This window comes from Amblyomma maculatum, chromosome 1, assembly GCF_055883805.1.
Source record: "Amblyomma maculatum isolate TAMU_Amacu chromosome 1, ASM5588380v1, whole genome shotgun sequence".
Taxonomy (NCBI): domain Eukaryota; kingdom Metazoa; phylum Arthropoda; class Arachnida; order Ixodida; family Ixodidae; genus Amblyomma; species Amblyomma maculatum.
In genome coordinates this window covers 242,208,735-242,234,448 of record NC_139344.1, presented here as the reverse complement: position 1 = coordinate 242,234,448, position 25,714 = coordinate 242,208,735, and the positions used below count along the sequence as shown (strand labels likewise).

At 50.2% G+C, this 25,714-nt stretch overlaps 1 protein-coding gene across 1 annotated transcript; it reads left to right on the top strand.

The window, feature by feature from the left end:
- The first annotated feature begins 12,646 nt into the window (after nucleotides 1–12,646).
- LOC146206072 (uncharacterized) lies at nucleotides 12,647–25,233 on the top strand. The gene is made up of 2 exons (XM_084590716.1): nucleotides 12,647–12,726; nucleotides 22,848–25,233. Exon 2 carries the CDS (start codon nucleotides 22,924–22,926, stop codon nucleotides 25,051–25,053), a length of 2,130 nt encoding a protein of 709 aa, XP_084446842.1. The 5' UTR covers nucleotides 12,647–12,726; nucleotides 22,848–22,923; the 3' UTR covers nucleotides 25,054–25,233.
- Nucleotides 25,234–25,714: the final 481 nt, after the last annotated feature.

Sequence of the window (25,714 nt, the reverse complement as noted above, 5' to 3'; positions counted from 1 at the left end):
GTCGCTGCTGTCGTTGGTCGTTTAGTCGCTGGGTCCGGTCGATAGTCCTGATTTCCGTTCCCGGGTTTCGGCACCAAATGTTTTGTTTTACTGTTGTAACTGATTCAAATCGTTACGGCTGTTGTAGTTTTAAGATAACTTCGTTTATTTACAACAACAATTGAGAATCAAATACAACATCTTTAAGAGGGGAGCAAGAGCTCGGAAATACACATGCTTATCGATGGAGCTCCCCGTTCGTTCTGTTTGCCCGCATTCATTTCTCCCTCCGGTCGGAGGGGTCCGCGGTCCGCTTGTCCCGGCGTTGGCCCCTCTCTCATGGCATCCCGCAGAGGGTGGCCCGGGGAGGAGCTGTCGCCGGCCATAAATTACTGAAAGGCGCCTGTTTAGTGTCAGGCGAACACTTTACACAAAGGGGGCAAAAAAAGGAGAGAAAAACGCAAGTTTCAACATCTACAAGGCATCAAACTTTATATGTCTTCTAGACGTCTGTTTTGTGGCTAACAGAAGCCGTAGTCGAGTTTAGACGGGTCAAGCTGAGTCAAGCTGTCTAGTAGCCGACATTGGTTTCCTGGGTTGTTTTATTCTTTGTAGTGATACGTAAGGACCGAATGGTATTCGGTTATAACCATTAAATAATTTGTAATTGAATTTCTTCTCTCTTGTTTTGCACTTTCCCTATAGTTGCTGTAGTTAATGTTAAAAATAATTTCAATTCGCGTTGAACAAAACAGTTTTAAAGATAATTTCTGCGATATTCCATCAAGATAAAAATACTCAAGACGGCTCTTTATACACATAAACGTCAGAGCCAATCAAAAAAATTTTAATCGAGTAGTTCTCTTTTTTTTTTCTTTTTTAAAGGGAAAAGTTATTTCTTGAAGTCCATAACCAGCGACAGTGGCAGGCACATATCTCTTTCTGGTCATCTCTCTCCCCTCAATGGCTGCATTCGCTGCAAACAAACGGGAAAGCCGGACCTGCGCCGTGCCGTTTTGGAAAATTTGAATATAACAATTATCAAAATTCTGACCAGCATCCTTGGAAACTGTCTTGCATGCTTGACTACTAGAATGGAAGTGAAAAAAAAAAAAAAGGGGGGGGGGGGCATTGTGCATGATGCCAGGCGAGGATGCCACGACGTCACTCAGACTAGGAATTCTGGAGAGAAATTAGAAAAGAAATTGCACCCACCACGACGGAGGCATCAATGCTGTCATTGATTTGATTTTACTCTCGAGACACGACCTTCCATTTAGACGGCGGTGTAGCATTCTGTCATAAACACTGCGTTTTACATTATGTACAGGGCTGTGAACTGGAAGGTTTACGGGCGGCTTTTCGGTGAGGATATCTGGCTGAATGGTTCCTGGCTGCCGCGCGGGACCGAGTAGGTGCAGTAGAATGGAAGACAAAGTGACTGTCGTGACGCTGGGGCTACGTCGACCCGGCCTTCACTTGGTAGCGTGCAGAGACTCGGGGTTGAAGTAGGATTGAATCTTCGAAGTTGGTGAAATATGTACAAGCAGGTTTACTGGCACTTTGAGAAAACGTATTTACAAGAATATTTACATGAAGAAGAAGGGTACATCAGCAAAATGACAAGCGTTAAGAGTTCATAGCGAGAAGCGACTGGATGAGCCGTTTACCCAGGGCCCAGAGCGACATTTCGTGCTCTGCAGCGTCCTTAAAACCCCCCTATGTCCAGCCCCTCTCTGAAGATGTTGACCAACCAAATCCAGGGCACGCCCCTCAGGTATCGGCATCCAATCGAACACATCACTGCACTGATGGTCTGAAGCACTGACTGGTCCGGCATTCATTCGTTGGGCGTGATCACTTGTTGGCGGGAAAAGCTTGGGAACGGCGAGGAGAGGAGGTACATTTCTATTCTTCAGCAAAGAAACCACAGGCTGGTTCTGACAAGGGGTTTTACTTCTCAGAAACCCGAGTGCACGTGGCGCCGCATAGGGCTCCCAACATTGTCCCTTTTCGACAATGGCAAATCTTTCCTGCATTCCCGGGAAATCACTTAATGGCCGTATGAGTCATGCTCCTTTCTTGTCCTGCACGTCAGCGGACATGTCACTCTGTCGTCTCCTTTGGATAGGAGGCATTCATCACTGGAGGATAGCACTTCTCGACTGGAAGGGTGAACAAAAGAAAGAAAGCACTTCCTGCTATTTCCCGCAGGGGGACGTTTCTTTGTGTTTTTCCAGACGTTCTCTTGACAGGGTCAGTTTGGCATTTGCAGGTTGTCCACAAAGCAAAACAGGCTTACAAAACAGAATTCCTGGAAACAGGCTCACTTAGAGCCATTGGACCATCACCACATATTCACAAAACTTATCCATGCCCACAGGCGAACAATAGAGCGCGCAAATGCGGATGCTTGGTCGTAACAGCCTCCTCCCCCGCCAGAAGAGACTCGGAGGGCAGCAGTCCCAGCTGCTGCATGAAGAGACGACTTAATGGCCTGCACGTGAACGCTTGAAGCTCGCTGTTGCTTGTCGCGTTGTCTTGATTGTTGTAGGCCAAATTGCTCGAGCTGTCTGAAACTCAACCACATGTCGAAGCAAGCACTCGGCTCCCGTCTGAAGAGACCAGGTCAAAAGAAAACTGCCATTGTTGTTCGAGAAAAGCCCACTCTCAAGACGTTCAGGACCCACGTATTCCTAGAAAACCAAACGTGCTGCTTTACATAGTCACACATATACAAGCGCACGAAAAAAAAAACCTGATTATCAATTTGGATACATGGTGAGGAACATCTCGGACCGCTTAGAAAGAGCGGCTAAGCGCGTCCGCATTCCCATTTAACTTCCCCTTTTTGTATCCTATTTCAAAATTGTACTGCTGTAAAATCAAGCTCCACCTAAGAAGGCGACTGTTCTTCGATGTCGCAGTTTGCAGCCAAGCTAGGGGACAATGGTCCGTCTCTACGGTGAATTTGGCCCCTCCAAGATAGCACTGCAATTTTTGAATGGCCCATACAATGCAAGCGCATTCTTTCTCTGACGCGCAATAAGCCCTCTCTCTAGAACTCAGTTTTCTGCTCAAGTAGAGCACGGGGTGCTCATTACCGTCGTCATCTCTCTGGCAGAGAACAGCACCTAACCCTCGATCACTGGCATCACACTGGACCGTGAATTCTCGGTCATAGTCTGGAGCTCGCAATACCGGACGGCTAATCAGCACAGCCTTCAGGTTTACGAAGGAGGCTTCCTTTTGTTCGTCCCAGACTACATTTGTCGGTTCTGTCTTGCGGAGAGCGTCGGTCAGAGGGCTAGCCAAAGATGAATAGTTAGGGATGTAGTGATTGTAGTATCCCGTCAGACCCAGGAATGCTCGAATTTCCGTCTTCGTGCTCGGCCGCGGGTAGTCTGCTACCGCAGAAATCTTAATCTCGCTGGGTTTCCTGAAACCTTGACCTACATTGTGACCCAAGTAGTCCACGGTCGCCCTTGCCAGGCAACATTTCTCGGCCTTTACGGTTAGTCCAGCTTGACGCAAAAGGCTCAGTACAGCTCTTAGATGTACCATATGGTCCGCCCATGAGTCGGAAAAAACCGCAATGTCGTCTAAATAAGGCACCGCGAATGTTTCACACCCCTTTAAAACCCTATCCATGAGTCGGGAAAAACAAAATGGAGCATTTTTGAGCCCGAAACTCATCATTGTTGGCTGGTAGCTGCCCGTCGGAGTGACGAAAGCCGCGTATCTGCTGGCGCGTTCAGTGAGCGGTACTTGCCAGTATCCTCGAGTAAGGTCCAGCGTAGTCACATATGCCGCTCTACTGACCTGTTCTACTCTCTCCTCAATATTCGGAATAGGATACACTTGATCCCTGGTGAGAGAATTTAGCTTTCGGTAGTCTACCACAGGCCTAGGGTCTTTACCTGGAGCTTCTACTAAGATCATAGGCGAAGCATAATCGCTTTCCGAAGGTTTTATTACTCCCAATTCCAGCATGCGAGTTACTTCCCTATCCAGAATTTCTTTTTGCCTTGGAGAAAATCGGTAGCACCTTGATCGCACTGGCACGTCTGAAGTCAGCTCAATATCGTGCTCAGTCAAATCAGTTCTGCCTGGCCTGTCCACGAAGCAGGCCTCAAACTCTGTTATTATCTCGCCCAGATCGGACAGCTGGGATTTCTTTAGTTCTCCTCTCTGCTCCGTCTTTTTGATAAGCTCCTGAGCGTTGCTTCCTTTTCCGCTGAGGCAAATCAAGTTGTCCCCCATCTCCTCGGGAAGGTTTAACGTTAGATTTACCACGGCTTCCCTCTGCACATAAGGCTTCACAAGATTGCAATGATAAATGCGCACTTCTTTACGCCTACCGGGAATTTTCACTGCGTAGTTAGTGTTAGAAAGCTTTGCAACGACTTCAGCCGGTCCTTCCCACTGTACTTCGAGCTTATTCTGCCTTGAACTTCTCAGCAACATCACCTGGTCCCCGATACAAAACGTCCTTTGACGGGCTGTCTTATCATAGTACACCTTGGAACGAGCCTGGGCTGACTTCATGCTGGCCTCAACGAGTTCCTTAGTGTTATGTAAGCGATTCAAGAGGTTCAGAATGAATTCTACTACTGTTGGGTCTTCTCCGCGCCCCTCCCAGGCTTCGCGCACCATTCGCAAAGGTGAGCGCAGTGACCTTCCGTACACAAACTCGGCTGGGCTAAATCCAGTGGATTCGTGCGGCACTGACCGCAAAGCGAAAAGTGCTGCAGGCAGGCAGGTATCCCATTCGTGCTTGTTTTCATAGCACAGTCCCCTCAGGACTCGTTTGAGAACAGAGTGCCATCTTTCTACGCTGTTGCTCTGCGGATGATGGATCGAGCTATGCACTACCTTAATGCCGCATCGCTCGAGAAATGAGGTGGTGAGGACACTCGTGAAAACGCTACCCTGATCACTTTGGACCTCGGAAGGGAATCCAACTCGTGCAAACACTGACAGCAGCGAATCCACTACACTCTCGGACGTCACCTCGCGCAGCGGAACAGCCTCTGGAAACTTTGTGGCTGGGCATAACATAGTGAGGATATAACGGTACCCTGACTCTGTCACAGGAAGTGGCCCAACTACATCTATTACTAACCGGTGAAACGGCTCGGTAATGATTGGTACTAACACCATCGGAGCTTTCCACTTATCTTGCGCCTTTCCAACCCGCTGGCACGTGTCGCATGACCGTACAAAATTTTCCGTGTCCTTAAAACATCCAGGCCAATAGTATTCTTGCAACAGCCTCTGCTTTGTTTTCCTTATTCCAAGGTGACATGACCACGAGCTGCCATGGGAAAGTCGCAGTAAGTCTCCGCGGTACTTTTGGGGAACGACTAATTGGTCCCGCTCTACTCCGCGCTTATCCTTGAATAAGCGATACAGCACTCCCTTTCTCATCTCAAAAGAAATGTTATTTGCTGTCTTAGTGGCGCGGTGGCGCTCTCTTATCTCCTGTATCTTGGGATCATTGGCTTGCTCCATAGCTAAGTCCTCTCGAGTTCCACTTAAAAGTCTCGTGAGATTACTAGACACTGGCGGCAAGAGGTTACTCTCAAGAACGTCCTCATTCCGCGTCTCATCAAGCTCCCTTTCAAGTTGACATATCTGAGATGCCTCGCTCTCAAAGTTTTCTGACCTGCTATCTTCCGCATTTACCACTGTTTTAACTGCCGTTTCCTCCGCTGTGGATTTTTCTGGAATGAGCAGTGTAGCTAGTTCTCGCGCCTTTGAACGTGTTAAGGCCTGCACATCTCTGTCTCCGAAAATCAGAAGGCAAGCTTTGACCTTCTCGTAGTTGTCCGCGTCCTCCTTGTTTAGCCGCGCGACAACCTCCGCTGCCTCGCAGGGCAGAACCGTCAATAATCTCTGAGACCACGTGTCTCGCTGGAAGGACAGTTCTTCGCAAGTTCGCTCAAAGTTACCCAGATACAGACCGATATCCCCTGATATCACATATGGCTGCATGTACTTTGACATCTTGAAATCTGCCTCCTTGTTGAGAAGAGGTACCGCTAGCTGGGGACAATTGCCCGACCTCTTGCTCAACTCTACTTCTAATTTCCGGAGCTCAATTTCTAGCTCCCGCTTTTTTGCTTCTCTTTCAATTTCACGCTCTTTCTGCTGTCTGAGCTGTTCCTTTTTTTGACCGATGAGGTTCCATGCTTCACTGAGCTCCTCATCATCGGTTCCTAGATCAGTGATTGCCTTTATAATCAAGGGTTTTCGTGCCAAACCACTTGTATCAATTCCCAATTCCTCACACAATAGCAACAGGTCCGGTTTCTGCAGCTTTTGTAGGTCCATGATCGCTCCGAGTGTCGGCTACTTCCAAAACAACTGTGCAAACTACCAAACCTAAAGGCGTTTCCACACTCTTTTTACCAGTTCTAAAATCTAACCCTGTTCTAGAACCTGGTCCACATCAGAAGAAAAGCCAAGCACTCACCCACACATGCGATCGATGTTCCGAGCTGCTCTCTTGTTGGCCGATTGTTGCTCCTGCTTGTTGCTTGAGATGCCACCTCCGATCACAAGATGTTGTGGCTTGTAGCTTCAGATCCACCTCCAATCACCAGATGTTGTGGCTTGCAGATTCAGATCCCACCGCTGCCACCAGTTGTCGTGACGCTGGGGCTACGTCGACCCGGCCTTCACTTGGTAGCGTGCAGAGACTCGGGGTTGAAGTAGGATTGAATCTTCGAAGTTGGTGAAATATGTACAAGCAGGTTTACTGGCACTTTGAGAAAACGTATTTACAAGAATATTTACATGAAGAAGAAGGGTACATCAGCAAAATGACAAGCGTTAAGAGTTCATAGCGAGAAGCGACTGGATGAGCCGTTTACCCAGGGCCCAGAGCGACATTTCGTGCTCTGCAGCGTCCTTAAAACCCCCCTATGTCCAGCCCCTCTCTGAAGATGTTGACCAACCAAATCCAGGGCACGCCCCTCAGGTATCGGCATCCAATCGAACACATCACTGCACTGATGGTCTGAAGCACTGACTGGTCCGGCATTCATTCGTTGGGCGTGATCACTTGTTGGCGGGAAAAGCTTGGGAACGGCGAGGAGAGGAGGTACATTTCTATTCTTCAGCAAAGAAACCACAGGCTGGTTCTGACAAGGGGTTTTACTTCTCAGAAACCCGAGTGCACGTGGCGCCGCATAGGGCTCCCAACATTGTCCCTTTTCGACAATGGCAAATCTTTCCTGCATTCCCGGGAAATCACTTAATGGCCGTATGAGTCATGCTCCTTTCTTGTCCTGCACGTCAGCGGACATGTCACTCTGTTGTCTCCTTTGGATAGGAGGCATTCATCACTGGAGGATAGCACTTCTCGACTGGAAGGGTGAACAAAAGAAAGAAAGCACTTCCTGCTATTTCCCGCAGGGGGACGTTTCTTTGTGTTTTTCCAGAAGTTCTCTTGACAGGGTCAGTTTGGCATTTGCAGGTTGTCCACAAAGCAAAACAGGCTTACAAAACAGAATTCCTGGAAACAGGCTCACTTAGAGCCATTGGACCATCACCACATATTCACAAAACTTATCCATGCCCACAGGCGAACAATAGAGCGCGCAAATGCGGATGCTTGGTCGTAACATGACCAATTGCAATCTCGGAGCAGAAAGCGGGTGCTGGCTGCGACGTCGCCACTCGGCCCTCAAATTGTTCGCTGGAAGGACAGGTGCGTCGGCCTCTGGCACTGACAACGTGGGGCGGAGGTAATCGTCGCTGTCTGGAGCCATTGCTGGATGCTCGAGGCCTCCTGCCCCACGGTCGCCGCCCGAGCGAACTACCGCAAGGCAAACGAGAAGGGAGAAACCGAAGCGACCTAAGCATCAAATGCGGCTGACCTTCTCTTCCTCCTTTTTTCGCCCGCTCGTTACCCGGGATCTGGTCAAAGCGCCCACTCGCAAAAAAAGTCTGACTGTACACCAGCGCTCACACACGCAAGCACTCCCCCCCCTTCCTCCACACACAGATCCTCGCTCGGTGCTTACTGTAGCATGTGGTGTTTTGGCCGTTGTGCCGTAGGGCGAGATGCTCACTTCGACCCCGCTCTCCTATTAACTAATCGACGCTCCAAGCAGGTTGACGCCAAACGCATAAAGGCGCTGAGAAGTGCATGTTGCACTCAGCATTTCTTTTTTCTTTAAAAGAAATGCGTTCCATTCACAGTGAGTGAGTGGAACGAGCTTCACCCTGATATAACGCAACAGGCATCACCTGAAAAGTTTACACAGCTTCTGAACACTTCATTGTTAGCGTTGTGAGCCTGCTAGTCAAGTTTCATCCATGTACAAAACAGTATGATACCCTTTTCCGAACAAGTTTCATCCATGTACAAAACATAGTATGATACCCTTTTCTGAACACTGTTCAGAAACGGGTATCATATATACTATGTTTTGTACATGGATGAAACTTGAGTAGCAGGCTCACAGCGTTAACAATTAAGACTCAAGATTGTACATATCCCACACATTGGGATGCACAATCAGCTCACGGTCTGGCTCTGTCGGCAGTTCGAAATTTTCATCCCTGCTCTCTTCTAGTGCCTGCGACCCTGCGGCCTGTGAGTTATCCACGTCACCCTCGGCAGTGCTGCTGATGACTGTTTACAAGGCGAGCTCAATATACCCGCCGGCAGGGCTAGCGAACCGTCTTCGTATTTTCAGGCAGTCGTCCCTCGGGAGGCGAGGCTGGGTCGACCTCCTCTCGTGGTTCCTGTCTGCTCCACCGTCCTCCTGCCGCTTTCCTTGTCACCTCGAGTCCTTTCTTCCCGTTCTCGGAACCCTCGCCATCCACGCAACAGCGCCCGTGTAGCACGTCGTCCCCCGCATTCCATGCATGTCGTTCAGTGACCCTTCTTCGCATTCAGTTTTCGGACAAAAGGCAACATGAACAGGCAAAATTGTGGAGAGGTCGGTGACTTCCGGCTCACCGCCCAACCCGGATCAAGTTTTCACACAGACAGTTAGCCCAGTTAGCCATCACACATGCACTGATATCGTACAGTACTTGGATGTCTTGCTGTTTGCCTCTGTCGGAAAGCGGCTGCAGCCAACGTTGGCTGCCGCGGCCAGTACTGAACCCGTGTCCTTGGGTTGCGCAGTCGAGCAAACTGAAACGCTGATTCACCGCGGCGGGCCACATGGAATGCAAAAGTACAAACTCCAGCTACGCCATTTTATCGACGTACAAAGTGGGAAATCTCACAATGCTGATTCGGACTTTTTTAAAGACTGGGCTCGTGAGTGACGGCCTTCAGTTTCGCATTATTGCCATATGGCGCTGGAATGAGCACATCATTAGGCTGTCTTGCACCAACAAAGAGCTAAACAAAACGGCGGCGACAGCAAAGAGCATGTTCGTCGGCCATCGAAGTACTGAATGCCTGCCGCTCTCGACCGCGGTCAATTTAAAGTTAGCAAGGAAACATCGCGAAAAGGAGCCAAAGGAAACTACAAAAATCTAGAACAACGTGGAAGCAATCGCACGTGGCTGCGATCATGCGAGGTAAATGCGGGCGCATCTCGCATTGCAAAGGAAATAAGATAGAGCCGCGTCGTGACCGCTCTGAGCGCGTGACAAAGCTTCATAACAATGCAGTGTCAGTTGGTCCCTAAAACGACAAATAAAAAGTTTATTACTTTAGTTAATTATTTGTATACACTATTTGCACATATCGCATAACGTCCGCCTTGAGGCATAATCATCCTGCGCAGACTGCACGGAAGTATATTACTGCACGGAAGGGTATGTTATAATCGAAATCCAAAGGGTTCGAGCGCAGGTGCGATCGTAGTGGAAGCAGAGGCGCAGGAGCATTTTCTTTTTCAATTTTTTGCTTGTGTTGTTCGCTCACGTAACGTGACACGTAGTGATGGCAGAAATGAGGCGTAATCAACGCATGCTTGCACCCAGGGACGCGCGGATTTACGGATCACTCTTCGAAGGGGCGAATGAGCAAGATAGGTATGGTGCGGGGATACTTGAACCATGCGTTTCTCGGACTTTTTTTCATCGAAAAATTGGGGCTCAGCATCAATTTTCGGTGTAACATCTCGCTTTCGGAGGGGAAAAGGGGGGGGGGGGGGGTTCGCCCCAGCACAAATCCGCCCTGTACACGAAGAGAATGAATGCAGTCAAAAATTCTCGATCTGTCAGAATAACGAGCCTGGTTTTACTGTCATATTAATGCACCTGGGTCGATAACACTGTATGAGGAAATTACAGTTAACGGGACTATAACTCGACACCTGAAAATCCATTTCTTTCGTCCAGTGCTTGGTACCCTCGCCATGACCTTCACATGCATTTGTCGCTGGAACGTGTTATTTGTAGCGATGCGTCGACAGTATAGAAAAAATAAAAATTAGGAGGATGCTTAACCTTCGCCTGAAGAGTATACAGACGCGATAGCGTGCGCGCTCACTGCCTCATTTCAAATGCTCGGATTCCCGCCTTCGATCGCTTCACTCGTCTATCTGCCTCTTAACGAGAGCTCTCCCCCTTCTCGGCATCCGTCTTATGGATACTCTCTGATTACCAAGCACCACCATCACAAGACACATCCTTTAAAGAAGACTCCAACACTAAACTCGCCCGAAGGGTGGCTGTTCCTGGCCCTACGGGGCTGGGACGGTAGGTCAATGCCGCTTGCGGCGGGGGCTAGCCAGCCACCGAATTTTTATCTCTTGTGGGCCGTCATTGCACACGCCACCGCTTAGGTGAAGGACGACGGCTATTGCGGCGCGCGTCTTTCTCTCCCTCTTTTTCTTGCTTCTCTACTCTCTCCTCTGTCCGCACGAGGCAGCGGAGGTGGCTCAGCTACAGAGCCAGTAGCAGGCCCGTGCCTTTTCTTTTCCTTCTTCCTACAGCCACAACAACAACTCCAACACTATTACACGTATCTGGTACAGTGTCAGACGGCGTTGCCGCACTAGTCCAGCCACAGGTTCCTTCATACGTGTTCAAACTCAGTAACACGCACACTAGATCATTCGTCTGCACCATGCTGCATGGTTCCATTCACTACTTACTAATTAATCAATTAATCAATCACACTATTTGCCGATGTCATTACACTTGTCCCTAAATGCGCCGTCGCGTGAGCACGTTCTGGTTTCGTCGCATTGGGCGAACATTCACTCTCTTTTCATAGTCCGAACACAAGTAGTTTCGCCGCTAGATAAATGGTTGCTGTAACCACAAAGAGAGTCAGCACGCAAACCAATTAGCCGTGCAGATATGGCAGTAGTGAGGTTTTGTGCAAAAAGGAAGCATGCGATTAGTGCTCGCACATGTAGCAGCTGCAAGGAAAAGCTTAAAAGTAGATCAGGTGGCGGTTTCGACACTCCGTCGCCGCAGCAAACGAACTTTCTAAACGCCACAAGCAAACAACGGCACCGAGACGGTGTCGGCAGGAGAGGGAGGAGGTAAGAACTTGCTCTGGTGCCCGGCTAGCACACTCGATCCCGCTTATGGCTTTCGTAACGCGATGCACTAGGGTTTACATGATTGATGAAAGTCGAGTTGTTTTGATAGCTGTCGAATTCATGTAAACACGATTTTTTAGTTACTTTTCTAAACCTTGCGCGAACGTAATTAAATTACATTACCAATTATACTCCAAATAAGAAATGAGATTACATTGCAATCACCCCTGAAGAGTAATACAATTATTCTTAAATTACTTTTTGGTTTTCATGCATACAAAATCTCAGTAGAGAGTAAATGAAACAGCAAGCCATCTCCATACGCGACGCACGTATTGTTTCGTCATCCCGCCAAATTCCATCCCAGACAACTATTTCCTCCTTTCCTTGACGTCATTACAAAAAGAATGGCAACAAAACCACAAAAACAAAAGCATGGATAAATACTAGTCACTTTCATTGCGCTGAAGACACAAACGAGCAGTCAACCACTGCTTGTAGCCCCCTTCCTCTCGAGAGTGGTTATATATTGCTTCTGTGGTCTCAGGAATCAACCTTACCTTCGCTAATGTCCCGCTGCCTAATCCGCTCCCCCCCCCCCCCCCCCCCCACACACACACACTCCTCCCCGTGTATGGCCGTTGTGCCCTTACCCGATCTAGCCTCGCGCTCCTATAGTTTTGAACTCTTTGTTCTAAGCCATCTGCCATTTCAGTGGCCACTCGGAGCCTAACATTTTGCTGCTTTTGGAATAGTCGCCACTACACCGGCAGTCTCACACGCCTTGTTTTCAATTCTGTCCATTCTTGTCGATCATTTACGCTAGCCCAGGCTTACACTTTCCGTCTGTGGAAAAAAATCCAAAACTCTCTCGTGCGCTAAGCCGAGAAAAGAAAGCAGCAAAAAGTGAGCCTCCGAGGTTGTAGCACGCTTCCCCTGATGGCGGTTTCTACTTGTCGGATGCAATGCGCCATCTACAAGCAGTGCCGAAATTCCGCGGAGTAAGAGCCACGTATGTGTGATGATGATGAGCACTTTGGGATATTCTTGGGGAGGGGTTACTGGACGCGTGTTATGCCGGCCTGAGTTGTGGCGGCACTCTTAGCGTCCAGGGGGAAGGGGAGATGGAATGTTGGGAAGGGGGGGGGGTTGCTCAGCATGGTGCCGCTCTCGCCGTTATCTGCTTCATCGACAGCGCCATGGTCCGCAGGTGCAGTGGAGTCTACAGTTGAGCAGCCAGGGCGGCCTCCTCCAGGAAGGGCAGCAGGAGCCGGTGAGCTGCCGGGGGATTCCTGGCCGGACACACACACACACACACACACACACACACACACACACACACACACACACACACACACACACACACACACACACACACACACACACACACACACACACACACACACACACACACACACACACACACACACACACACACACACACACACACACACACACACACACACACACACACACACACACACACGCACGCACGCACACACACACACACACACACACACACACACACACGCGCACACACACACACACACACACACACACACACACACACACACACACACACACACACACACACACACACACACACACACACACACACACACACACACACACACACACACACACACACAGGAGGTGCCCCAGCGTTCCCGCATCGCCACATTAGGGACAGGCAGGAAAGGGGGCCCAGCCGCGTACATACAACCTCCGTTGCGGAGGCGAGGAGCAGAGCTGGTTCCCTGCGGGCAAGCCTGTCCGAGAGGCGGTGAAAGGCCCTCCCCTCAGCGGTACGCCGATCAGGATGGAGGGTCTTTACTGCCTTCTTGAGCCTGGAAAATCGTAAAGGGAGATTCATTAGAGATACCTGCCTCATTGAAGTGTGCTGCTTTGGCAAGTGCATCGGTCTCATCGTTGCCCTGGATGCCAGCGTGACTCGAGATCCAGTGCAGCGACCGAACGAAGCCGGCATCCTCCAGGGCCTGGAGGCGTGCTCGTATGTGGCAAGCCGATAGCTGGGAGCAGGACGGCTTGATCAGGAGCTGCAGTGCCCATCTCGAGTCGCACAGGATGGCAATGAGGCCTGGGGTCTGGAAGGTCTCGAGGTAGTCTGTCGCCAAGTGGAGTCTGCCAGTTCGGCCGCAGTAGAGCTGCCCGGGAAGGAAAGCCAGCAGAAGCTGGCCATCCCCGCCTGAGGGGCCGTCATTACCGCTGCAGCCTGGCCCGTGGAAGGCAGGACCGAGCCTTCGGTGAAGAGGAGGGTGCTCCCTTTGCACTCTTCCACGAGGGCAGCGGCAGCCTGGCCAAGGACAGCAGCAGGAGAGCGGCGCTTGTTGATCCCATCCAAGTCGAGTGTGACTTGCAAAGGGGGATGTGTTGGCGGCGGAGGGAGTATCGAGTACCCTGTGGTTGGTCCGATGAGGTCCGAGAAGGGTAGCTCCGTCAGGGACATAATGGAGGTGGTCCACGTGCGTGAGGCCTCTTTAGGGGAGCATCAGGGTCAGGGGGTGGACACCAGCTTCCGCCAGTGTTGCCCTAATCCTAGAACGCTGCGTTGCTCCCAGAAGGCATCGGATCCATCTCCTGCGGACTCCGTCCAGAACGTTCATCCTGGGGTACCTGAGGGATATGAAAGGAAAGGTACAGTATGGATGAGGAGGCCGCCGCCTCGAACAGGTGGATGGTCCACGATGTCATGCAGCCGTTGCCCCCTGCAAAGAGGCATTGGGCTGCTCGGCCGACCAGGTTCAGGTGAGCCAGGTAGGCCTTGTCCGTAGGGATCCACGTGAGGCGGTGGTGGATGACGAGACTCAGGTACTTGACCTGGCACTTGCTGGGAAAGCTGGTGCCGTCAACCATGAGGGTGGCAGCTCGGGCTGAGGCTCGCGTTCCCAATGGGTACACCATTAAGGCCTCAGACTTTGAGGCCGAGAGCTTAAGCCCTTTGGCGAGAAGGAACTGCTGCACTGAGTCGAGGGCTCGCAGCAGGGCTTTCCTGGCTGAGACCATCTGTCTCCTGGGGGCCCGGACCCATTGCGCCACGTCGTTGGCATAGACACGTGTCAGGACTATGTGATAGTGACCGTGTTTAATGGCACCCGGGAGGTCCGCCAGGACAAGGTTGAACAGGAAGGGGCTGGAACAGACTCCTGGGGCACTCCGGTGTTGATGGGGCGAGGTAGACTGAGGGTCTGTCCAACCCGAACCTGCAAGGTGCGATTGGAAAGAAAGGCTGTTAAAAAACGCCGCAAGTTGCCTGCCACCCCAGGTCGCTCAGCGCCTGATGGATGGCCTGATGCGGTAGGCAGTCGAAGGCTGACAGGACATCCAGGAGGGCGAGAAGGGCGACGTCGCCCTCGTGCTTTGCCTCCACTCAGGGAGGACACCACGTCAGCGATGGAGTCTGCGGCGCGTACGTCTGTCTCCGGAACCCGTACTGGCCTTCTGGGAGAAATTTTTTGACCGTGACAATCCAGGAGAGATGCTCCATGGCCTTGCAGGCAGCGGATGTCAGGGACACGGGACGGTACGAGGAGAGCTGCTGGGGAGGCTTCCTTGGCTTGAGGATGGGGACCACGAGGCCATGGTTCAGCTCTCAGGAAGGGTGCCGCTCTCCCAGATCCCATTGAACACCTCCAGAAGGCTGGCCTTTTCGGGGGTGTCCAGGTTTCGCAGCATCTGGAAGGTGATCTCATCCGCACCTGGGGCTGTCTTCTTGGACCGGTTGATGGCCCGAAGCTTGTGGGTGGTGATAGGATGCGAACACTGGGTAGCAACCTTGGAGATTGCTGCAACAGGGAGGGAATGATGGCTCTGGTGCTCAGGTGATGGAGGGCTGGGTTGAGGGCCGAAGACAAGGTGGGCGGCCTTGGACAGGTGGTCTGTCAGCTCCTCGGCCAACATCTGGTAGGACACCCCTCTGGCGATGGCTGCTCCCAGGACAGGATGGCAGTCGACAGTCACCTGCAGGAGAGACCGGAAGAGTCGCCATCATGTCGCGGACTGCCGGGTAGTCTGCAGCTTGTGGCAGATGCTGGCCCAGCCTTCTCGACCACGTCGATTGGCCTGTCGGCGGCAGCAAGCTTCGATCTTCCGCTATTTGTTCCAGTCCTGACTCCTGGGGGAGCTCCGTCTTCTTAGCCCTGCGTTCCGCCCTCCGCCTGGCTGCTCGAAGGCCCAGAAGCCGGAGGTCAGGCACCGGGGTCAGTCTGGGGACGTGGCAGGACACAGTGGCACCCTGGGCGCACTCCCCCAGGAGCGTCAGGAAGTCACCTGCGTGGGGAATGTCCTTAGACAGCTCCCTGAACTGCGACTACCTCATTACCCGATACACCATGTCTCGTTGTCGACGCTGCTTGGTAGCCGTCAAGTAGATGGGGTAGTGGTCGAAGCCCAGGGAGTCAGCCGCTCGCTCCCAGGTGCAGAGGCAGGCTTCCGTCAGCAGGGCCAGGTCGATGATGGAGGAGCGCCGAGGCCTGATGAAAGTTGGGGCCGTGGGCTTCAGGAACCGCAGGCCGGCAACTGAGATAGCATTCAGCAGCTTCCTGCCCCCGTCTGCAGACGTCTGGCTGCCCCAGGTCCTGCGGTTGGAGTTAAAATCGCCACAAATTAGAGCATCCTTACCTAGGCGGCAGTGCAGGGCCATGAGGCCGGGGGGGGGGGGGGGGGGGACGTAAATTGAGGCCACTGAGGTGTCCGTATGGCCAGGACGGACTCGGACGGCCCAAATCTCTCGAGGTGGCCCAGATCCTTGTCAGCGATATCGAGCACCGTGTGCGGGACGGTGTTGCGCACGTATATGGCAGTGCGGAGTCGGTCCTGAGGATGGGCTGGGTCCAGGCAGGGGGCGTCACTGCACGTCTCGAGGGCACAGCAGGAAAGGCCCGAGTATGTCGCCCTGTGTACGGGCTTCCTCTGCTCACAATACCCTTTCACCCCATCCTGCGTGTCAGCAGTGGCAAGAGTGAGGGAGCAGGAGTCAGCTATCAGCGCCCCCCCCCTCTACAGTAGTTAATGGTTTTATCGGGCGTCTGCTTGAGGGCGAGAGGAGTACGGGCTTTGGACCGAGGCGACTGGGTTCAGCGAAAACAAGGAAAAAATCTTTTCTTACATATTCTCTCTGCTACCGTTAGCTAAAGGACACAGTAGATGATTGTGTAAGAATCTTTATTGAACCCATATTATGCAGCGTGTTCACACATTGGCGACTAAGACCACGAGTGCCCGCCTATCGGTACTCGAGGGTGTACCGTGTAAGCTGTGATGCCGAGCATTGCTTCTGCGCAGGCTTATGTACAGGTGTCTGCCGCTTCACGGTTTCAGTACAAGATTACGAGAACAGTGCATGGCGTCGTTTTAACAGCCGACAAGTGTTCATTCAAATGGCCTGCCTGCTAGTGTTGAGCACAATAAACGCAAACGTCGAAGGCGATAGGGGTTTGTAAGTATTGAAAGTGTCCCTGAACGGATTTGAAATAAGTCGTATTTAACAGCGATGAGAAATAACACTGTTCGGTATGAAATAATTTTTTCTTTCATTTACATGCCGCGATAAGACGAGAAAGGGTGATGAAGGCTGGCCCCACATATTATTATCCAGAGGGTGGCTGGTCAAGCTGTTAAATTTACTCCATATTTTATGTGCTGTTATCAGGATAAAGTGGTGTAATTACTCCCTCCGCATTTAACATGCATAGTAGTATAATAATAATGTTTATTTTTCTATCAAAAAGATGAAGGAGGCCGTTGTTTTTGTTTTGTAATGGCAGTAAATCTACTTCTACCAGCGTATTTTTTTTTCTCTCAATACCGCTCCCGGCGCACCTTATCTCCCAACGTTTATAGAAGCTACGCACGGCTGTCCCCCCCCCCCCCCCCCCTCTTTCCATACCTATCCTTTCCCAACCCTCGCCAAGGGTGGGGAGGGGGGGGGGCATCGTCAAGAGGGGTTGTCGGCAATGGGAGAGGGGCGAAGACATTCTGAAAGAGCGGGGACTCGAAGGCGGGGGAGGTTGCGCTTTTACAATACTGCAGGGAAATAGCGGTCTGGATTTCGACACTTTCTTGTGTAGTGCCTCAGACGGGTCGTTGAGCACGTCTGTCGCCCGCGAGTACTCCTGGTCGGCCCGGACTACGGGGCCTCACGAAAAGCAGGCCCGATCTCTTCGGATCTCTGCCTCCGAGGTGAACGTCGTGTACGTTTGCGCAGGAGTGGATCTCAGTACAGACACGCGTCATGTTGCTAAACAAAGATGGCGCTGCGATCAGCAGCGACATGGGGTTTAGGCAGAAACGCAGCGTGCCTACACAGCACCAAGCGACGCTGCCTTCGAAACCAGTTCGCGCGTGCTAATATTCGGCAGCGTAAGCTTCGCTTCCGTGTAGAAATGGTTTGGTTTATGATTGGAGAGTAGTTCAGCACTTTTGGAGTCGATTACTGCTGGAATTGCCCGGTAAAGAGCTGCATTGGCTTCCTTCGTCGTGGCCTCAACAGCACGCTGCTACAGCGGGCGGCTGTATAGTGACTGATTAGGCTAAATGAAAATGAGAAACCGCACTATATATAAAAAAAACTAATAGCCAGCATTGTTCAACTCCCGGGACTATTGCTAGCGCTTGCAAGGAGGTCGAGGAATGAATGACTGAAAGTGTTTTTCATATGACGACTCTTTTGCTACTCCAAGCACCTTCACTCTGAAGGACAATATTACCAACAAATATAGTGAACTAGAAATCATATTCCTTGCTCAGTGTACTGGCAACTGAAGTCAGAATTTCACTGAATAATAACTCAATATTTTAGTTCATTGCAACATATTCGCCTAGTGCATGCGCTGCGAACTTGTTTTAAATTGCTCGATCAAAAGACGTTTGACGTCTGTTTCATCGTACAGACGTATAGCCAAGGTCATTCACAGGTTAATATATACATGAACGCCAGTAAGAATGCCCTCATTTTGATCTTTTTGCTCTTTAGGAGAGGTGCATGAGCGCAACTGCAACGTCCTCCACGATTGCTTGCAGCGAAATTTGCGCGATCTGCTAAGCTTTTTTGATATACTTGGAAACATTTTATTCAAAACCGCGTCATCTTATTCTGCTCATTTTGCACATCTCATGCCGATTCAACTTTGGGACATTCATATGCCACACTTAAATATCCTGCTTTATGAGAGCTTGCGTACGTGGATATTTAATTTGTTCGTCAAAATCTTAATGACCTTCAAAAAGAAAGTTTAATAATCTGAGAAATAACGCGGTGTGACTTCACCCGGATCCTAACTATGTTTAGACGCTTTCTAGGGCCGGTGATGAAGAGTCACTAGTTGAAACTCGCGAAAGTGATATCAGAGAAAAGCTGCTTCACACGTTCGGGTCTGTTTCGGCAATATCGCGCTAGAGTGACCGCTCAAAGTAACAGCAGTTGCCTTCGCAGCAGCTTTTGTGTCCTTTTCTGTACGAATATATGCACGGGCACAAGTGAATCTAACTCAATGGGCGGCGTCTGAACTTGATATATTATATACAACAAAGCGTGTACGAGCTGAAGACGTTATTGCGCTATTCGTCGTGCGGCCGAAAAGCAGTCACGACAATTAAGAGTTGCAAGCAAACTGATCAAGTGCAACGCACGTTCGTCTCGAAGGCAATCAGTCGCCGAAGGGTCTACTTGTCGCTCTCAAAGCCGCTGCCCATCGCTCTCATATTTATCCGACCGCAAGAAAACTGTGAAATCAGGTGCTATTTTCTTTTTTGTGCCTTTTGGTGCAACCAACTACACCATAGCTTGCAGGAATATCGGGAATTGTGCTCTAAAACACAGCAAGCGCCGCGCATCCAGTGCAGATGGCGTGGGTGTTTGCCTACATCCCGAAAGTCACTGCTGTTGCCAGCGCCGCCGTATCTCCATTGGCGTCACGGGCTGACGCTTGTCTATAAGTAATTGCGACAGGAATTGATTACTTTTGCTATGAAATTACTGCCCTAAAGTTACCCATTAAATTAAACACCGGGTCAGAACAGCTTAGGGAATAGGCAGAAACTTAGTAGTCCAAAGCTGACGGCCTTCCTCGCCAGAATAGAAAGCTAGATGCCACGCTGGTGTGGTTCGGAGGTAGCTTGGCTCATTGCACAATGACCCCGCAAGGATGGTTGCCGGCATCCTGGACTGAGGAGACCATCCTGAGATGACCCAATCATCATCTCATCAGTGTCCAAATCGGTTTCAGTAAATATTATTTTTTCCTCCTTCTCCCAAGACGAGCAATAAAGAGCGGCCTGGACAGGAGACATGGTGCTGTTGGCACATTATCCGTGTGTTGGGTATTCATCAAGATGAGTGCAGTGTCCGCTGCGGCTTGCTTGCAGGCAGAAGGGTGAGCGAAGTGATTTTAACGCGATTGCGTTAAAGGCTTCGTCCTCCGGAAACTCCGGCGTTGTCTGTGTTGTGAGCGAAAAGTGATTCACGAGCCTGCCTCTAGCAAGCGGTACGTGGTATATAGGTGACATGGCCGGCGGATCAACCCACCGGGACCATTGGATCCCGAATCAGACAAGCTAGGCCACGCGGGCACATTCGTAGAGTTGGGTTAAAATAGGGGCTTTGCATTTGTGACCGGTGCTCTTGCACATAGCATGGTAGCTTACGACTGTATGGTAATGACTATGCGTGATAAAGAGATGCACAAATTCAGAGATTATAGTGATTAAGTGAGTAGCAAAGGTAATGTAAACGAAAGTGAATCCGTAATGGGAGCCGCGCATCCCCTCCAACCAATGACATCGACAGAAATCTCCCTGCAAATGAGACGCGAAAGAAAAAGAACACAAAGCCCCTCTCATGCCAGTGGCTGAAAAAGAGAGTTGTTTTGGCCAGAAGAAAAGAACTGCTCAGCTAAAGGTAGATACATCTTGAACTCTCTCTCTACTGTCCAATTCTTGGGCGATCCTCACGTGTGGGTAGGCGCCATATGTTATTTGCTAACCAAAACAAGTGTCATGCTCCAAGAAAATGCTAGCGTCTCTTCCTTTCGAGAGGGACCAGAGGCGTGTGCACATGGAGTGGAGGCGCCCTCCTCGGGAGTGGGGAGGCGGCACTGAGTCTGCCCCATACGCTCAGTCATTTACTCTGTCGTGCCTGTGTCGCCCATTATAAAAGTGCAGGGTTACGCCATGCAAGTTTTGCCGACGATACTGGCGGCCGACGACCCCTGATGTTGCGTTCCAAGGACTGCTCACTTCCATTTTTACCTCTGGAAAGCCAAGGCAAAAAGGAACAGTTGCCAGAAGCGCGTCGTTGCGTCCTTTTTTGTATTTTATGCGCACACAATTTTGCATGTGTTTCAATGCTATCCCGTCAAAATAAGTGTTATAACCAATTCTCATATTTATGCTGCGTTTGCGTTGTCGCCGTAGCGGCCTTTGTGGGAGAGGATTGTGGGGACGGGGAAGGGTCGCTGCGCTGAAACTTTTTTATTTCGTTGAGAACCGACGGCATTTGGACGGTGAGGGTTATCTGCCGTTTAATGACTTTTTTTTTTTATCAACAACGGAAGAAACAGGAAGCGAGTACTTTGACATTCTTTACACGAGAACACTCCAAAAGTGCGACAATAGCTAGGGTACTGCCGGCTTCGTACGTGAGAGAGTACTTGCTGCGGCGTCCCCGCAAGACACCACGATTTCCGAGTGTCAAAGGCGCCACACACTTTACTTCCACGGCCAGTTTGGACCTTTTGGGAGGATAGCGTCCGGAAAGGTCGCGCCACCTTTCTGACCATTTCAGTTTCCTTAATCTTCAAGATGATGTGGCCGGAAGCTATCGGTGCCCTTGGAATATGGCACATACCCACGAGGAGGATTGGCCACACGTTTTAGCGCCATAAATAGGTATCATACTACAGTGTACTAGTATATTCTGGTACCTTGTATTATACTGCATGATGACATGAAAAAACATATACCGAAAACAGTTAGCTATAGTTTTGTTTTTCTTTTCATTTCGCGCTGACAGACCGTGTATGACGTCGGTTTTGAAGAAAACGAAGCGTTAATAGAGGCGGGTGGTCCGCGAGCGTTTTAGAAGAGCGCGCTGCTACAACCGCCTTAGGCAGGTTCTCAGCTGAATGGCCTCGTCCCTGCGACGCTGAATCCGGTGAGTTCCTTGTATTTTATTGCAGCATTTTGACCTGCACTACTCCGCAGACCGAGATGACCGCTGCGGTGGCCCGGTTGCCAAGCTAGAGGACGCGGCTTCAATTGTCATCGGCGGTAGCCACATTTAGATGGAGGTGAAACGCGAGTAGTAGTGTTAATATTTCATTAATGCGAGAGCAATAATAGGCTATGGTGGTGAGGCCAAACCATGGACGCAAAATGTGGACGCAAAAAGCGAAGCCAGGACTATGTTGTTGTTGCGACTGTAAGAAGGAAAAGAAAATGCACGGGCCTGCTATTTATTGGCTCTGTTGCTGAGCCACCTCAGCTGCCTCGTGAGGACAGAGGACAAAATGGAGAAGAAAGGAAGGAAAAGAAGAGAGAGAGATAAATACGCGTGTCGCAACGGTCGTCCCTCCTCGCCAGGACTGTGTATGTGAAGGTGCTCCGCTCGTGCTCGCTTGACTGGCAGTGGTGGTTCCTCGGTCCTCGATACTTACACGTAATATTCAGTTATAAATCTCGTGGAAGTAGTGCCGGGTACCATTCCAGTCCTGCGTAGCCACCTCTAATCACAAACGAGACCGCGGGCGCTGCCTGTGTGCCAGCGCCACTGCCCATACCTTCTCCGATCACATGTCTTCTGTCGCATGTGTTAATAAGAAAAAAAACCGCCAACCAGTCCAGTTCGCTAACTAGGCAGCAGTTCACATAGATGAGGAAAATGTAAGATGTCAAGAAAATAAAAAAGTACATAAAAAGCATGTTTCCCGAACTCAAGCACCAAAACCTACATTTTTCCCTCTTATAGAAGCTGCCACCTCACAGCAGCTTCCATTCCGCTGCAATGCGTATCGAGCTGGAGTACAGTTATTTCGTTCATTGAATTTCATGTTATGTAAGTGGGTTCAGCTAGCGCAAAACTAGGCAACGAACTTGCACCGTAATTCCAAAGTCAGTGTTCCACAAGCACGTCACAAAGCTAGCTTAAGTCTACAGCAGGACGAGAGCCTTCCCCTTTGAAATTCTGACTAGTCGTGTTCATGTTCCTCTGCTGCAGCTGCCACGTTAGCCTTTGTCAAACTTTGTCATTTCGTCTAACTGCACTTGTGCTACGGCGAGCTTTGTTTCTCTTTCTCGTTATGAACATTAACTTGACAAACCATCTTTTAAACGCTACCCTCAATTTCATAACAATTTATGCCCTTATTTTTCCTTGTCCAGTCATCAAGAGGAAGCCTGGCCCAAGCTTGAATCCCGCAATTGAAGCGAAGCTCGAGTCCATACCACTATACACACAATGACGACTGTCCCGCCATCTGCGCAAAAAAAACGCCAGCCATTAACCTTGCCCTGCACTAAAAGTAAATCAGCACCGGTGTGTCAGTTGGTTCGACGCTTAGCCGCCTACAACGAAGTTCTTTGGTACATCGGTCTTGAGATAAGAGAGGAAAATGGCCTGGGTGAATTAGTCATTGCTACTGTCCCAGGAACAGGGATCATGTATCCTTCGGCGTACCAAAGCATTCATTGTGAAAGCCTCGCAATGATTCTGGTCAGCAACCTCCTCTCCCACCACCACTGCATTGTGGCTGTGGAGCTTACTTATGAGGTGGCAAGAAGCCCCTTCCTTCTCAAACTCCTTCAAGGCAAGTACAGCGTCAAGAAACTGACCATCTCGTATGTGCCGTACTTCGACACTAACGTGCCTAATGCATTGGTGAAGCTTGTCAGCCCTTCAGGCAGAAGAGGCACACTGCACCGGGAGGAATACCCCTGTTTCTCCGTTAATCGGCCACTGCTTGCATTTCCTCATCAGCAGGACAGCATCAACCTTACAAGTCTGGATGTCGCCGATATGGGCATGAGCGGTGACTGCGCCCAGCAGTTCATAGACATGCTCCTGCAGAATGACACGATTACTGACTTGACTGTCGGAGCCTGCGTGTTCTCATATCGCGGCGTGGACATACTGAATGACTTCGTCACATACCTACAAAACGAACAGTCTGTTCTGAAGAAGCTTACAGTGCGAATGCCCGAGGTTAGAAGGCGTAGGCTAGAGTCTCTGGTAAAGGCCATCGCATCTGCTACGACGCTTGAAGAGATGGTATTTGACATAGATATCTTCGATGTCGAAGACAAAGCTCTCTTAGCGGAAATAGTCGCCCGGAACCGCACCCTGCATACACTGAGTACTAGTATGTGGACGAGAAATTGCGTTGTGTCGACCATACTCTACGACATCGAACCTCTAGGCGGGGACACCGCTGCCAGGATTGAGCCCTGGCTTTTGGCGCTGCCACAAAACACCACACTCTCGGCGCTTACCATGGACTTGTTGGGTTTCTCTGACGAGCAGTGCTGCGCGTTTTTCCGCGCCGTGGCCCTCAACAAAACCCTTAAAAATGTCTACATAGGTCATCTTCCAGCATGCTCTTGCCTCGAAGAGATATGCCAAATCATTCGGGATTCCCGAATAGCGAGGGCTATTTACATCGCAGATCACCACGTGAGCATCTATAGCCTTCCCATGCTTCCCGAGTGCGCCGAGGTGACGTCCGTCACCATCAGTTCTGTGCATCTCCCAAACATGGAGCTCCTTGTCAGTGCTTTCAAAATCCTAGCCTCCTGCAGTCACGTGACTTCACTCCGCGTGTGTGTGCTATACTTCTTCCTGGATGAGATACAAGCTCCAATGGCAGCCTACATATCGGAAGCACGCACACTGAAGGACATAGAAGTTCACGTTTACGTTGACGTACATCACGAGCGTCGGGAGCAGCATCATGATCTTGGTGCCCAGTGTCTTCTAGTCAATGCTCTGGCATCCAACCCCAGTCTCAAGAAAATCACACTGGGAGAGCTGTCCTTCACCGTAAATAACGCTGAGTTTCTCGCAGCTGCCTTTGTCAACAGCCAAAACCTAACCGAGCTGTCGTTCGCGGCGTTCAGTCGCAGTAGCAACAACGCCTTCTTGCAGACGCTGATGTCTGGCATTGAAAAAAATTACACCTTGCTCCGCGTTGAGCTTCCAAGTTGCAAAGATCGTAATGCTGAGCTTGTGGTCATCCGGAACGTCACGAGGCGCAATGCCAGCCTCGTCAACAGAGCAGCCCGCTTCGTGATGTGTGACCACGACCCATACAATGCAAGTGCTGTGGAACTGGTGTCTGGACATGAAAGGGTCCTCAGTATAGTCCAGGAAAACGCCGGCGTACAATCAAGGGAAGCAGCGCTGATGATCAAGCGCGCCTTGGGCCACCGTTGTCTGACGGGCCTCGACGAGTACATGAAGCTGGCTGGCGTCGTCAAGAGACGAGTGGAGTGCCTCCGTAGACACTCAATAGAACTCGACCAGCTGAGCTACGACTGCTGGGCTCACATCCGGAAGTTCCTGATGGTAGCTGACGTTGTGGTAACTGACTGATTGGAGGTGCTGTGATGGGACCTGGTGTTTACTTTAATTCTGCGTCGTTGCTTGGGCAACAGTTCAAAAAGGGAGTTTCCCACCATGTCTTACTGCGAGCCAACGCATGAAATCAAGTTTGGTGATGGAACCTAAGGTTTTTCTCAAGAGAACTGACTGATAAACTTGTCCAGAACAGTTCATTTCTCCTATGACGTGCATAAAATTGGACTGAAATTATAGATATCCACGTACGTGGCTTGTAATGCGAACAAGACTAACATTTCAGTGGATTAAAAAACGGCCACTATAGAGACTTCCACAAAAACTGGAATGATAAAACCAATTCTATGTCTTAAACCGGTTAACAACTTGGCTCCTAGCTAGTTTAGAATGACACCTTGATGCTCATACAGTTTATTTAATACTCGCATAGCCGCTTTTGCGTGATATATACGCTCTATCAAAGTCCATGATGCCACTAAAGTACAAGCAAAAAATGTGAACATTCCACTGGTTTTCGAAGAATCGTCATAACCATCTATTGCGTTACTGACGTCTTTTTATAGAATTGGTGATATTATAATCATAATCATGTGTCCCCCACTTGTAATAGGTAGTATAAATCAGCGGTATGTATAAGGCTGTGAATGCCCACTGTTTTGAATCAAGTTATTTTAGA

Excerpts from the sequence above, each read along its gene's own strand:
- LOC146206072 (XM_084590716.1), top strand. The coding sequence starts at position 22,924 with ATGACGACTGTCCCGCCATCTGCGCAAAAAAAACGCCAGCCATTAACC.